The 15,989-nt window shown below is 44.0% G+C and overlaps 1 protein-coding gene across 2 annotated transcripts in view; it reads right to left on the reverse strand.

Moving 5' to 3' along the window:
* The window catches only part of LOC129867069 (multiple C2 and transmembrane domain-containing protein 2-like), a 42,843-nt gene that overhangs the window by 14,389 nt on the left and 12,465 nt on the right, over positions 1–15,989 (reverse strand). For both annotated transcript variants that reach the window (XM_055940217.1, XM_055940216.1), the window contains 10 exons: positions 15,940–15,972; positions 13,049–13,249; positions 12,166–12,296; positions 11,876–12,062; positions 11,600–11,693; positions 11,386–11,488; positions 11,184–11,286; positions 10,937–11,038; positions 10,711–10,785; positions 10,277–10,396 (listed from right to left, as the gene is read on the reverse strand). In XM_055940217.1, coding sequence (XP_055796192.1) covers positions 10,277–10,396; positions 10,711–10,785; positions 10,937–11,038; positions 11,184–11,286; positions 11,386–11,488; positions 11,600–11,693; positions 11,876–12,062; positions 12,166–12,296; positions 13,049–13,249; positions 15,940–15,972 — 1,149 coding nt within the window. The remainder of the gene's footprint in view (positions 1–10,276; positions 10,397–10,710; positions 10,786–10,936; positions 11,039–11,183; positions 11,287–11,385; positions 11,489–11,599; positions 11,694–11,875; positions 12,063–12,165; positions 12,297–13,048; positions 13,250–15,939; positions 15,973–15,989) is intronic.

The raw sequence follows: 15,989 nt of genomic DNA on the forward strand, positions 1-15,989 counted from the left end.
ACCTACCGCCCAAGCCCCATGAAGAGCACAGCAGAATGCAAAGCTACGCCACTACACTACACAGCATCAGCTTCCCGTCTTAGTGGCTGGGAGGTAAGAGAGGCATTTGGGGATAATTTTTTATATTCCAAAATCCCATTTATTTACAGCAATAACAGTGCTGGCAGTGTGCCTTTATGCAGAAGAGAAAGTCTGACAAGGGTAGGCATGGAATCCTGTATTTTATACAGCATATCAAACCCTCTTAGACTGGGAAGAATTTGGGCTGTCTGACTGACTGTGACTAGGAACATATGGCAACTGGAGAAGCATTTGCAACGTTTACCCCTCCACAGTGATGATAGTGAGAAAAGCCAAGACCCCTGGTAGAAATAAGATGGATCACACTGAATGAGTAATCCCTCATAATTCTGTAAAGAAGCGGTGGCAAGCACAGCACACAACACCCACTGCACTTCACAGCAGAGCACTAATTGGACGGCTGCATTTAAACCCATTTAGTGACAGCCTAATGAGTTTGGCTCTAGCTGAAATGATCCACTGTGTGAGGAGGAGCACACCAGCAAGTTGACAATGAAGAAATGAAGTCCTCAAAGTTAGTATTATTTTATATCTATTACTGTGTAACACTCTGCCTAGACATACATTTTACCCGTTTCTGAGGAGGCCATTTTCTTTTGTAATGGATATAAGTACTCCCTTCTATATCATAAAATATGATTTACTCTTTGACAGGTACAAAAACTCCCCTCTTTCTTCAACTTTGTTTTCATGAGAGGAGGAACTTAACAATAAGGCTAGAAGAAAACAAACCTAGTAACCTACAACACCCAATGGAATGAGGAGTGGGATGGTTTCTCAGAACACTACACTAGCTCTCTACAATAGCATGCTGTGCCATTTGAGTGTGGACTGCTGGGGGCTTGTTACAGTAGAAACAATATGTTTGACTTAGACCTTAGACAGGATGTGAACGGCTTGGGCCTTCAGGCCTCCATTTGAGCCATGTAAACAGCAGACTGGTCCTGTCATATCAGCCTGTTTCCAGCCCTACTGGCTCTGGGGCAGTCTACCTACTTCCACGCCAGGCCTGGGTTCAATGGATTCAAACTGCCTCCAGGGAAATGTGAACCATGAGTAATGCTCCAAACACTGGTCTCTCCCAGCCCTAGGCTTCCCCATCACATAGGTTTACTATCGTTCAATAATATCTGGGTAATGAGAAGTGTAGGAACAACACCGTGGGATGACCAAGATGTGAGGACATAATATGAACAATATGTTACTGCAATTTCTTCATAACAAATGATTTGAATTACGCATCCACAACTAACGCTGGTGGGAAAACCTAAAGGTAAACTATGAATTTGCATGATGTGCGGAGGTAGCTTCAGCATGTCTGCTTCTATTTATGAATAACCTACGTCATATGTTGTCACCTCTATTCCCATGAGGCTATTCTAAACCAACACAATTTTCACCCCAGAGGAATTCAGCAGGCTACTGGACAGGTAGCTTGTCATATTGAGAGTATTCCCGCAAAAAGAAATGCCTGGAAACTGACATGAGCCCAGCAGGAATGTTGAACCCCCTTGCCCTCCCTGCAAAAGCTGCTACATTAACCACTAAAGTCTAATTGCCTGGTCTCTGTCTTCCTGTGCAAGTCAACAATGGGAGCCAATTCATTTCCTCCCAGGGAGTCAGTAGAGAGAATCTGTCACAGGTATTCATAATCGCCCACTAATGCAAATTTCTGCTCACCACGCTCTGGCTTGGTGGACAAGATAAAAGGCTAGAGAAATACAATGCCTTGTGTCTAAACTGAGCACCTAAATGAGGGTATAAACCAAAACTGTCAGAAATATCTCCACAATTCCTCCCTCGCGGTGTGTCAGTTCGTGTTTAGAGAATTTACATGCTTTTAAAAAAAACACTAATAAAAATGTAACTGTGAACATCTGGGAAAGCCGCTGGAATTCCTTCACTCAGGCTCACAGAGCTGCGTCTTCACCATCAGATATTTCTCATTAATGAGCAGAGGCAAAGGTATACCTTTTCCTCCGTCTCCTCACATTCTCTGAGGCTTCTGTGAAATGGAGACAGAACTAATTCCTCGCTAAGTGGTTTATGTTTTATTAGTGCCGAGCGTGAGTGATTAAAGGACGGGGTGGACAAAGTGCAACCTGTCAGGCTTAAGTGTACATTTATATTGAAAATAATCCACCTTTTAAATGGGCCTCAAAGTTGGGCTCCATTTCATTTCAGTCCTATCTTAGTTTTTTTTTATCCCACTACAAATTACACATGACAATGGGAACCTTAAAGTCCAAAACACTACAACACTGATATGTTACATTGGCAGTAAAGCAGTCATTTATTTCACTAAAAGGACAGAAAGCAACAAACAGAAAGCAGGGGAGCTAATAATGAATGATCTACCTGAACGGTACATTTACACACAGCAGAATTAGATAATGAACGACTTGTAATTGAACAAGTGTTAGTATGTGTGTCTGGGAGGAGTGTCTTTAATGTAGGAAACCTCCCTTGACAAACACCATTTTACTGAAAATGCCTACATGATTATGCATGGGGTGTCTAACAATGAATGAATCAAAAATATTACCGCGCAGTGGATTAGGTGATGGAGATGTACTCTCCTTAGCCACCTGTAAGCGCCTGGAGAAGGGCCGACCCTGGGCAGCGCCACTCTGCCAGCGGGGTTAACAACGGGCTGACAGATTTGTTTTATAGTGCCATTAATATGATTTCAGTAAATGCATTCTGCGCCTTCTCATGCAGATCCCCTGGCCAGCACAATCCAGCACCTAATAATAAAGCACTCAGCGATTAAAAGTGTGAATAAAATAACTCTTAAAGCTGAGCAAGCATGGCAGCTCACACCACCCACACTCTCCCAGGAGGGGGAGAGGGGACCGCAGTAGGAACAAAAGGTCGAAGACGCCTTCTCCAAGAGTTTCTACCATCCTGCAAATTGATTAATGGGAGAGAGAGGGCCCACTCTACCAACCAGACGACTGACTGACTGACTAAACACTAGACAGGAGGGCTGCCAAATCCTGCACATATACACAGCTCCATGTAAACATATACTGTATGTGCCAAACTAATGAAATGTGATGTTATGGAGAATCATATCATTGAATGTATTTAATCCTACAATTATAGCAATTATTACCAATAGTGTATCACTCATTATTACCCTGACATGAAGCTTGCATTAAAGAGGACACCATAATTACAAATACAATACTAAGCAGCTCTAATACTGTAACTATAGGAAATCTATAAAAAGGGGCAATTCTTATCTCTTCTGTGTCTATCTTTGGTTGAGCTTGGAAAGCTACTGTAAACTAAGAGAAAAACAGAGCAGAGAGAGGATAGAGCCAACTAGCATTATGGGGGTCAGTCAGTGGAGCTGTGGATGGATGCCAGATTACATGAATGTAGCTGAATAAGTTTAACAAGGCTGACTACAGGCTCCAGGGGTATCTGTCTCTCTCTTCCTGTGTGTGTGTGTGTGTGTGTGTGTGTGTGTGTGTGTGTGTGTGTGTGTGTGTGTGTGTGTGTGTGTGTGTGTGTGTGTAATGTAAAGAGGGGTAAAAGCCTTGCATAATCGCCACTCTGATATAGATGTACATTTTCTGGGTGAAATCAAGGGCAGTGGGAGTAATCTGCATTGCTTCCTCAAATTAAAATACAAAAAAAAGAGATTAATAATGAATCAAAGGCACCAGTGGATGCTCGGCTCACGCAGGCCTTTTTTTCAGCCAGGCTGGAACAGAGAGTCTAGCTGAGGGCTGATGTTGGGGACGCTAGTCGGCGGCAGGCTTTAAAGCATCTGTAAACGCAGAGAAATTAGACATGTAATTTGTGGTGAGCTCGGGCCAATAAGGGGACAGGCTTTCAGGGGGTGTCGGAGGCAGAGAGGAAGCACAGATGAGATTTCTCTGCAGGGCAGGTAGAGATGGTGTGGGCAGCCATGGTGCTCAGAGCTAACGCTAAATAAATATTTCACATACGCTCAGCTCAAGTCATATTGACTAGGGAGAGCGAGAGAGAGAGAGAGAAAGAGAGAGAGGGGAAATCTCATATCCCTCTTGAGAATGAATGTATCATCTGTAGCAGCTCGGACCACTAAAGAATGTATACACAGTACATACAAATAAACCATTGGTATAGACAAGTTTCTGATAATCCAAGCCATATCTAAAAAATAAAACAATATGAACCCGAGTTTTACTTACTGCAATGGCTTTTAAGTATGCCATGAAACAAGGCAATACATTTCAATGTAAACTCCATCAATTTAATTTAATTTGAACAATGAATCTGGAAATTAATTTCACATCCAGTTATGAATCTAATTGAGTTTAATTCAATAATGATTCATAAATAAGGAAATTGAAAGCTTACAACTCAAGGAATGTTAAGAAAATTCAGTGGCTGCAAGTAAGGATGCCAGTACTAGTACAGTATAGCGATAGCGGGCTCCTTATCAAAGGGAAGGGAAGACAAGAGAAGATCAGCAGCGCTAGGCAGGGCATTAGCATTTCTTTGCAAGACCGGTGCTGGCCGTTGTCTCCCTGCCTGTCTGACACATGCCAATGCTGAAGCAGGTCTGGAGTCAGGGTGGAGCGGGGCTGGACCAGGGTTATACCAGGGCGGTCAGTAGGGGCCCCGTGGTGCCTGTCAGTAGTGACCACTCCAACCCCAAGCTCCAGCACTGGCCACAAGTGTTTAATCCGTGTCGGGAGCGTTAACACTGAACGACCTCCTGGGTGACAGATCCTTCATGAGAGCCTTTTCCCCCGAGGAGGTGGGGAGGGAGGGAGTAGCGTTTACTCTCTCTCCCTTCCCTCCCTGTCAGCTCGGCTCACAGACATGTTAGCGCACACGGGCCGAGGTCTGCCCCGTTACAGCCACACACAGACACGGTCAGGTCACAGGCTCTAGGGAGAGGTGTCATCTGTGACTGGGGAGGCGGTGAGCATGTTAGAGGCAGTCATTACGATACGGCACACACCACAGGGTTAAACACAGAGCACACTTCATCTGGGGCCAAAATAAGCACAATATTAAAGCGCTACGGAGGGACAGACAAAGCACCATGGCGGATGCACCAACACAGAGGGCTGCAGTGTTACTCATAGCAACATCATCTTGTTCATCCTCTGAAATTATCATTTCATACTGCTTTATATTTGTAATGAAAATGAATATATTATACAATACAAGACAATTAATTATTAAAATAAATGTGAAAATAACAAGTGTATTATTTTGCAGAAAATATGTTATTTAATGCTCTAATTGAGAGAGGACAACTGTCTGCCAGAGAAAGGCTCTCTGTATAATAAGAGGACGTGTCTCAAGGTTACGGTTACCAGCTAGCCCCTAGAGCTGTCAACTGACACACTGCCATCCAATGAGGCACCTCAATAGCAGTACTGACTATTTAAAATAGGAAGGCGGCTCTCAATAATTGTGGATACTGATATCCCATTCTTTAACAATTAATACATCTTAGACTATTTTCAAAATCATGCACACGTCCCCATAAAGGGCTGTCTATATTCTATACCCTGCTATATTCCCACTGCAAACTCTGTGAGAACTCCCACAGCCATAGAGTTTAAGAGTGTAACCCCCGAGACGCAAGAACCCAGTCTTTTAAGGCCAGCCGAGCCACACACAGTCCTCCAACTTTTTCAACAGAAAGAAAACAGATGCAGAGAAAGGAATGAGAGGTTTCACAGGCATGTATACAATTTGACTTTACACTCCTATCACACTCTTCTGGTCATACATACTGCATTACTGCATCGCAGTAAACCAAAAAGGGACAGATCAGTGCTCACCAAACATGCCATTTTTGGGGACGGTGTTAAATAGAATAATTATGACACCACTGACTATGGCTTTGATCCTGGCCGTCCTGGTATTCTGGGTAATGGGCCCGGCTGGGGGGCAAGCGGGCGTGGTGCGCGACACCTCACAGGTGGTCCCTTGGGACCTCTGGATCCAGATCTGACCCTATCCTGCTCTCATCTGGGAGATGAGGATTCTATCAGCCAAAAAAAGCAGCCGTGGCAGTTGCCAACAGTGTTTTTCAGCTGCAGCGCATCAAACATTCATCAACAGCCATCTTTACAGTCTGTGATGTGAGGCAATCAGCATTTCACAGGCTGTCAAATGATGTCTAAACCAGTTGCTACCTGGCAGTGTCAAAAAGAAAGCTGTTCAAATACTCACATAAGGTATACAGGTTTCTTTCTAATCAGAATTCCTAACAGACGAGACCACCTAATATGTTAAAATATTAATTCTACTTAAATACTTAAAGCGCTCTAATGACAGAAAAGCTCAAAATCAGCTTGTGTAAATAATCCCTTTTCTTTTTTTGAGGACCTCCATCCATCCATTTCTTCTAAATCTAAATTGTTCTCAACTCTAAACCTCTGAAACAGATTAATATGTCTGGCTAATACATGCTCATTTAGTATGTTTGAGAAACTTCTGTTCTGTTGGTCCAGCAGATCCACAGAATGGAGGCTTTCACTTTTACAGTTTTTCCCATGAAGAATTCTAGCTGGGAGAAGATTTATCTCCCATCAGGCTCTCCACTACATAGTTCAGCAGTGCTATAGCTCCATCTACAGGCACTGGAAATATCTACAGGAAAGAACTCTGGGTGACCCCTCTCTCTGCAGTTGCTGCTGATGTATGGCACATTCATCTAGCTCAGTATTGGGGAGGAGCACATTCAAAATGGAGTTATTTGATGAAGATTTTAGCTGTCACACTCCCTCTCTCTCTCCCAGAAGAAGGGAACAGGTCATTGACAAACTTTAGAAAAAGGCACATCCTAGGCTCATTACTGTAGCATAAACAAGCGCTGAAAGAAATCCAAATTTGTTCTTTGTATTTCTGTTTACCAATGAAGACGTTTATGAGGCTTTGCCAGAAGTTTTTTTAAATGCTTGCAAAATATTATTTGAACATTACCTAATTAGAAAGTTGCTATTTTGAAACTGAAACCTATGGGTGGAAAATCCAAGGTATAACTTCAAATAGTATAGACTCCACTTACAAAGGAGATTACGCAATCAGAATCAGTAACCTCAAGCCCTGCAAACAATGACAGTGCTGCAGAAGTAACAGGCTTCCTCTTCGCATTATAATTATAAGATGAGCCATCTTGATTTTAAAACAGTGTACATTGTATGCCCAATTTAAATAGTCTACTCAGAATACTCACTTTTCTGATTGCCAAACATGAGGGAATTTTTATTTAACCATTATTATACCAGGTAAGTGACTGAGAACACACTCTACTTTATAGCAACAACCTGGGGAATAGATACAGTGGAGAGGGGATGAATGAGCTAATTGGAAGCTGGGGATGATTAGGTGGCCATCATGGTATGAGTGACAGATTGGGAATTTAGCCAGGACACCAGGGTTAACACCCCTACTCTTATGATAAGTGCCATGGGATCTTTAGCGACCACAGAGAGTCAGGACACCCATTTAACGTCCCATCCGAAAGACGGCACCCTATCACTGCCCTTGGGTAATTTCTTTTTTTTGGGGGTGGGGACAAGAGGTAAGTGTGCCTCCTATTGGCCCTTCAACACCTCTTCCAGCAGAATCTGGTCTCCCATCCAGGGACCAACGCTGCTTAGCTTCAGAGGCAAGCCAGCAGTGAGATGCAGGGTGATATGCTGCTGGCCAATTGAAGGGAAAAGTTATGTGACTGAGACGTTTTTGTTTTAAATTATATTCTCCATAATTCCCTCTGTTAACATGGATCAGACCTGATGCAGACCTAAGGGTCGAAACATTGCCAATACAGCTCATTGGAGACTAGATTGCACTGTTCCTTTTGTGAGACAAATCTCTCATACAAACAAAAAATACTTCACATATACCAAAAAGTATTTCATAATGCACACACGAAGATCCACATTCCCTGAATTGACTGCATGTTTTGAGCAGGTCAGAGCATTAGCCTATGGGACTTACAGCGGCTTGGCGGCTAAGGCTTTCTGGTAAGGCACTAGCGGAGGATCCCACAGTCCAGAGATGAAACCACATCAGCGGTAATGCATTACAGGATGCATGTGGTGTAAAACGGCAGCAATGGTCTGTCTGGCTGATAAATAATGTATTGTAATGTATATTAAAGGCTGAGCCAACACTGCAGCCGTTCCTAGCAGCATATTCTGAGAAGCAGCAAAGGCAGAGTGCTGCTGTAGAAAAGAGAAGACAATCCTCTAATTATGCACATCTTAGAGGCAAGCGGAGGCCATCTGTCAGTGTCTGAATCAGTTACCTATTAGCAGGGCCTAAAGATATAAATATAGGAGAGGTAGCTCGTTTCATTAAGGCACACGGTGGCATGCTGCTTCAGACAGCTCCAAACACAAACTTAATTGCAAATTGGGAGGAAGAGTGGTCCTCGTGTAGCTGTGCTGTGGCTGACCCCACAGAGGGCCAGGGCAATGGCGTGTGTAATGGTACGCCACTGGGCTTGCAATGGCTGTAAAGGCCCCTCGGCTGCACACTTGTCTCACATGGCAAGGCTTTTGTCTGTTTGTGTTGATACTCAATAGTTCTCTTTGACTGTCGCTCCAAAGGCCATATTCAGTTTTTGATTGTTGCTGCTCTTCATGTAGTGAGGTGTTGAGGATGCGATGCCTGATTAGAAATCAGAATTTTTCTCCAGTCTAACTCCTTTCTGCTGGTGAGTGGGTGATAAACACTGCATATTTATCAGCAGGCTGATTCACTCTCTCCTCAGGCAAGTCTTGGCAGACACCTTTAACACAAGCGCTATGCTTTCCAGAGGAAAGAGGAAAGCATTTTCCAGAGGAAAGCATTTTCCAGAGGAAAGCATAGGGCTCAGTGGACTGCAGACAGCCAGACTGCTCTATTGCAGTGTGTCTGTCTCTAAATAGAACTGCATGGGTACAGCTGTGCTGTCCACAAACTGTCCATCTTACTCACAATCAAGATAACACATTTTAAAACTACACACCATTTCATCCCTGCAAGAGAAGCACTCAGCTCTTACACAAATTCAACAAAACATTTCAAACTGTTAATCTTTAGGTACAAATACGCAACAACAAAAAAGTACATATTTTTGGTCACAGTATGCCAGAGAGTAAGCCTTGTTTTTCCCTTCTCAGATCTCCTATTTGTGGGCTGGTCTTGAACAGCAGGTGTAGTGGAAGTGGAAATGAAAGATTAGAGTGTGCCACCACACACTCTGGTGGCCTGCAGAGCATCTAATTATAGGTGGGGGCCAGGAGATGGCCCTATCCCGCTGACCTGTCACCCGTCAGCCCGCCTACCCTCCTGCCTGCCCGCATTGCTGACTACCTGCCTTTCTCCCTCCCAGTCTCTGTCTATCTGCCTGCACACACTAGCTTCCTGTCTGCCAGTCTGTCTCCTTGTCTGTCTGTGTCCATACCTGTACTGATACCGTGAGACTGGCCATTGCCTGAGGGGATATCCACTTGAGGATCAGTGAGCAGAGCTTATAGAATACACCAGGTATGAAATACACGTCGCCCCCGAAACAGAACATAGAGAGGAATGAAGGCTGTGAAGAAAGGAATCTTCACACACCCTGTCTGTGACCGCTTCCTCACCCTGACTTGATGCTGCCAGGGCTTTATGGCACGAGGATGCTCTTATTCATGATGACATTACATGTGCTTTAAGTTGAGAGATCCACAGGGTGAAATTAAGATTATTTCAGCTTAGGGTATTAGATCACAATGCCTCATTAAAACAGCTAGACAGAGACATTTAAACAAGGTTCAAATCTCCCAGGCCAACTGTCACTACTCCTCCACACAGAGGACACCGTCCCCAGGAGGAGAGAGCTTAGCTAAGAAGTCAGATGACCAAACAGCCAGACCCAAGGCCTTCACATAAAGCCCTAGTGCCAGAAGATCACTGAAGGAAGCCAAGTGGGGTTTGAATTAAAGGATATAGCACAGCTTGTACTTTACTTTCAAATTCAGAATGGAGATAAAGCCGTGTCAATTCTTGGGAGCATGTGACTGAGAAACAGTAACAAGAATCTAAGTAGGCCTATACCTGAACATATTGTACTGGTCTCTCATCTACCACAGATGAACAGAAGAAAGTGATAAAATAGTGCTGCAGTGAAATAGGATACACCAATTGCAGAGCCCAAGGCTTGGAACTAGTTCATTAACATGGGGCAATGACTTACCAGGAAGGCTATTATACTCCGCTGTGTGCTCTCCCACTGAAAACAGCTTTTAATGTACTGTAACGTATGCAGCACTGCCATGGTGATTTTTCGAACTCTGTAGATATTCTGGGCAAGGACCTAATGGGAAATAATCCAAACAAAATGGCAGCTAGCATGATTTGATAAAAGCTTCATGTGTATGATTCAAAATCAGGATTATTCAAGGCCTTATTTGTTGCTGTGTGGCTTTTCGGGTTTGTTGTCTTGAGCTAAATAGTTAGACTATGACCAATCAAAGCTAATATGCTGCTTGCCTATGGAAGCTTTGTTTCTGTGATTTAAGGAGCATGTTCCAGTACTCCTTCATCCAACAAACTGTATCTACCATGCTCTATGTGTATAAATCATTAATTTTAGATTCTATATGCCTAACATTCATTGCAAAGGCAAACCTTCTTGGAGAATTTTTGATTGTCCTCCATGAATTTCTCCTCTTTTGGTTTGAAGGTTTTGATGCCGGCTCTAACCTGAGAAAGATATTACAAATTGTCAAAGACATATCCAATGAAAAGGAAACTCAATGCAATGGGAGAAATCATTATAGAATCAGTAAGTTAAATGATTGGGTCAATTGTCAAAGAGCATGAGCTTGGCTAGAATCAGCCAGTGAGTTCTTACTGGGTTATAGTGGACCTCCATCACCAGTGAGATGGTACCTTTGGCTGGACCCCTCAAGTTCTCATTCTTCAACCCTCGGGTGACCTGCTGTCCATTCTGAACCTGTAGCGTTAGAAAATACATGTCAATCAATTGCACCACATTAGTATTTAGTGAAGATGCTCCTTCCTCTCTGACCCATGATATGTTTTACAACTTGTCAATGTCAATGAATAAACTATTATGAATCAAAGGATCCCCAACTTACAGAGAGTAGTGGAATGGCAACTCTGCCCAAGAAGTCTGGGGCTTTGTCTCCATCTTCATCAAAGACCTTCAGCTCCAACACATCATGGATGTCCTTTATTGGGCTGTCAACAGATAACTAGTTAGTCCAGATCTGAATGAATACATTCATTTGCATTAATGTTTACAAAGTACACTATAAGACCAAGGAAAAACGCATGTACAATGTAAAGACTTTGTTCCACTCAGGGCTGAGTGTTTTGTAGATGGTGTGAGTCTGTAGCCTGCTGTTCCCCAGCTCCAGTACACAGAATGGATCACTTTTCCCTGCAAAGAAAGAACAAAGCTGTGTTACATTGTGTGTGCAATTGTAGATGGACTCAGCCATAAAAAGTCACCAGTTCAAAGGGAATGGTTAAAAGTGGAGTGATATATCACCATTGAGATCAGTTGATGTGAGATCTGTTGCATTGAAAACCTTGACTTGAAGGAAGCCAACCTCCCTCACACTTTTGTGAGAGTTCTTCAAACTCTGCAAAGGTAAAATGATACCATCAGTCTTAGTTAAATGTATAAACGCAAGTTAGTATTCCACAAGTTAGTATAGATAGCTTTTGAAATGTATTTACTTGTCTGCTTGTACTTACTAATTCAAGCATGTAAAATGTCAACAGTGACATGAATAAGTAGTAATATTTCCCTAAAGATACTAACATATTTCTCCAGTATTTGGTCCCTCTCATCTGGCTGTTCCAGGGGAGGTTTGTTAATGTCTGATATGGAGACCTCACTGCAGGGGTTGAAGGTGGCCAGTAATATCAGCCTGCCTTTGCCTGGGTCCAGGGCTTGTGTGTAGAGCTGCTGTGTGTTTACCGGCAGATTGGACAGGTCCACCTCAAACCTGCACACAAGACGATATCAGCCTTCAATATCACGGCTGAACAATGTCCATTTAAAAGAACAGTCAAGATAACAAACAATCAGACAATCAAGGCCATACTAACATTCCCCAGGATTCCTTACTCTTCCTGCCTCTCTTAACAAACACCTCCACCTTCAGTGGCTCCAGCCAGTTCTCATACTTGTTGAAGTCAAACTTCTCCCTCCACCGAGGGTTGGCCTGAACGCACAGGTTCTGAGGGAGAGAGCGATAGAGCATAGTGCTGATACAGTACTGTAGTGTGGGTGGGCACTGGAACAGAAACGGCCTGATGCAAAGCGGTGTCAGGTTTAAACAGTGAGCAGACATTACATGACAGGTGGATTTAGTTTTCATTCAGTGCGACCAGGACGGGGCGGGGGAGAGGAGAGGGAATGAGAGAAGGGGTTTTTGTGTGAGCGCTCCTCAGCCTCCCCTCTAGGATTGTAACTACTGACAGTATCCAGTTAGAATTAGCTTTGTTCAACAAACAAACAAGCCGAAACAAAACCAGAGAGGTTTACAAAGAAATTACATGAGAACACAAGACTGGCGCGCTGCAGAATCATCAGGAGGGAGGCCAACAAGTAGAGGTAGACGAGCAGGGCCTGCTGGGTATGCAAATCAAGTGAAGCATAGTGAAGCCCTCCACCTGAAGGAGAGCATGGTGCAGAGAGATGCCCAGTCTAATGAGCTGCTCTGCCATGCTCCAGTGAACCAAGGTGGAGGAAAAACACTGACACACACCTGCTGAGAGAAAGGGAGGGACAGAGAAAGGGAGGGAAAGAGAAAGGGAGAGACAGAGAAAGATAGGGAGAGAGAAAGAAAGTGAGGGTGAGAAGGAGAGAAAGGGGAGAGAGAAGAAATTAGCAGCAGAAAGGAGGGTGGAGAGCATGTGCAAATGGGAAGGGAAGAGACAAAAGGAAGGGAGGAGGCAAAAAGACTAATAGATTGAGAAATAAGGTCACCTTGCTTTTGTACTTCTGCTCTCCCAGTCTGTAACGCACATAGACGTCCCCCTGGCCGTATTCAGGCATGTCCTGTCCCTCTAACAGGGTGATACCAAACACGCCACCCCACAGCTGGCTCATATTGGTGGCCTCAGCTGAACCCTGGGTCTGGTCCTTATCCTGGGGCTGGGACTGGTCCCCCTTCTGGTTCTGGCCTCCCTGGGAGACACAAACATGGACACACAGCTGCATTAGGACACCCTCCATGACAAAACCCTCTGAGTGGCTACCCCACTATTCACCGGCGCCTCAAGTCTGGCACCTCATCTGCATGGACTGCATGGGCTACAGCCTCTATCTGTTTGAGCACATTAGCCTTTCTCCAGTGAATGTAGCAGAGCCACGTCAGTGGGGAAAGGAGAGGTTCCTGGAGAGAGGGGGGTGTCAGTGAGCAGAGCCGCCAGATGTCCCTGGCTGTGACAGTCCCACTCATCACAGACCTAGAGACAGAGTGTGGGGAGGCAGGACACTTGGCATACTGCACAGGAGACAGCCGGCCGCAGTGAGTAATGATGCAAACCAACCACACAGCCCTCTCATCAGCAAATTATGCATGGATGTACATAAAGCCTGGCAATGACATATACAGCATTGTACACATTGGTCTTTTCTTCACTAAATCTCAATTATCCAATCAAATCTCTAAAATCAGCTAGAAGGGGATGAGAGGAACAAAATGTCCAGGATGTCAGAACACAGAGACATCAAGGACAGCCTTTCCCAAATCTAACCGTCCTTCCGGGCCACAGGGGAAGACGGGGAGGATCTATTTAACATCAAAAGGAGATTGTCTACTGGCCTATCGGGAGATTAAACTGTGGCAGATGTTGCGACTGAATAGGCGTGAGAATAAACCCACAATCACCATAATGAGAGCGGCGTCAGTCTAAAAAACAAAACAATTTAACTGCCTCCAATTTCAGCCTAAATCACAATGCTTAAAAAGAGATAGATCTGAGGCTCTACAGAGTGGGAGAAACAGGCCTTGATACGCATCTATGTGTTCAAAGTTCCCTTGAGCCTGTGCAGTGATAGGCCATCTCTTTCAAAACAAACAGCAGAGAGAGAGGGGATGTGTGGGGCTGACTGTAATTAAAGAGCAGGACTGTAATCTGCTCCGACCTCTTTGATACTCTGTCTCCCTCTGCTGCCCTGGCCGGCACGGCTTCAAACGGCCCAGCCCAGCCCCAGCTATGGCCCCCCTGCCACCCCGTCCCTCCCCTCCCCTCCGGGGTCACTGCCCACACCGTCACCCAGGGCCCAGGCCACTGGGGATCAAAGCCTGTATGTCTCAGGGATCTGTATTAACATGGAATACCACGGCATAGTGTTGCTCGGCCCTATAAATATCCCTCATCTCCTCTTTAAAGAGGGGGAACACAGCGGAGTGGAGGAGCGACATGAAGCAGTGCCCGCCAAGTGTTTATCTTGGACACATTTCTATCTCAGCGGCCAACAAAACAATTCCACTTAACTGTAAGTGGCCCCTAAAGAGAGTCTATTCCTGGTCCTTAAAGGGTCTGCGATTGCTTCCATATGCTAGGACAGCATGGGGACGAACAGGATGGGCTCAGACCTACGTCCATTTGGCTGGTAACTCGGCTCTGTCCATCCACAGCTGTGATATTACATCCTAACATCTGGGTTATTGCCCACTATGCCTGGGAATTATCAGCGTCACGAATCTTCGGCATCTCACACTGGCAACGTGCCTCAAACAGCAGAGCCCCCGCTCTCCCACACCGTCCCCTCCAGACAGAAACAGTATCACACAACGCACAGAGACAGAGTTTTACTGTGGCATGTTCTATTCACTGTCTCTGTGGTAGTTGTACTGAGAGTGAACAGGAGTGAGGAGTAGCACTGGGAGATGCAGAATGACTAAGAGCTTAGTGCTCAGTCCCAGACACCAGGATAGGTGTTAAATGGAACAGGATTTTATATTGTATTTATCAAAAATATTAATTCAATCGTGTCACAAAATTAACATAGTCATACTGCTACAGACAAATCTTGGCACTGCCGTCTGCCTCTGCAGAAGTCTACATTTGTACCATAATTTGAGCAGAGGAACATCGGGAGAGTCGGATCACACATTTTTGTCTCTTTGTCTGTTCATTTGTCCATCTGCAGAGCATACAATGTGGATATGAAATGTGTTTTATTTCTTATCTATTTAACATCAAATGGAGATTGTCTACTGGCCTATCAGGAGATGAAACTGTGGCAGACGTAGCGAGTGAATAGGTGTGAGAATAAACCCACAATCACCGTAATGAGAGAAGCGTCAGTCTAAAAAACAAAACACTTTAACTGCCTCCAATTTCAGCCTAAATCGCAATGCTTCAAAAGAGATAGAGCTGTATATTAAATCCCAAAGAGGCTCTACTCCTAAATGTGCTTATTTAACATGTAAATATGAAGTTAAAATGTTTAGATCATTCTAATGTTTGGTTTAGTCTGACATTGTTCACACAATACAATTCCAAAAACAAAACTTGTCGTTGGCAATGTGACAAGGAAGTTAACCCCATTAACTAAGAAATACATTATTTCACACAATAAAGATTCATTCCAAAAATCCTAGGACTTGACTTCATTCTTTGTCATGATCATCGTTTATAATGCAGTGATATACTGCCCCCTTCTGCTGGAAATTAGGCCAATATCAGCCATATTTGGATTTCTCATCTGACGAGTAATGAGGAGTATACTGTTAGTATAACTAGTATTGTGAATATCTATTCTAGCAATAGACACATTGCCAGATATTGGCATTGAACACTTTCTAGAATTACAATTACACAACAAAAATATGCAAGTAGAAAGTAGAAAATTCAATGTCCTACCCTAAATCTTCTTATATTTTTCTGGTGCCGTTTCTGTAATGGATATAAAC

The sequence above is a fragment of the Salvelinus fontinalis genome, chromosome 12 (genome assembly GCF_029448725.1).
Source record: "Salvelinus fontinalis isolate EN_2023a chromosome 12, ASM2944872v1, whole genome shotgun sequence".
Lineage (NCBI taxonomy): Eukaryota > Metazoa > Chordata > Actinopteri > Salmoniformes > Salmonidae > Salvelinus > Salvelinus fontinalis.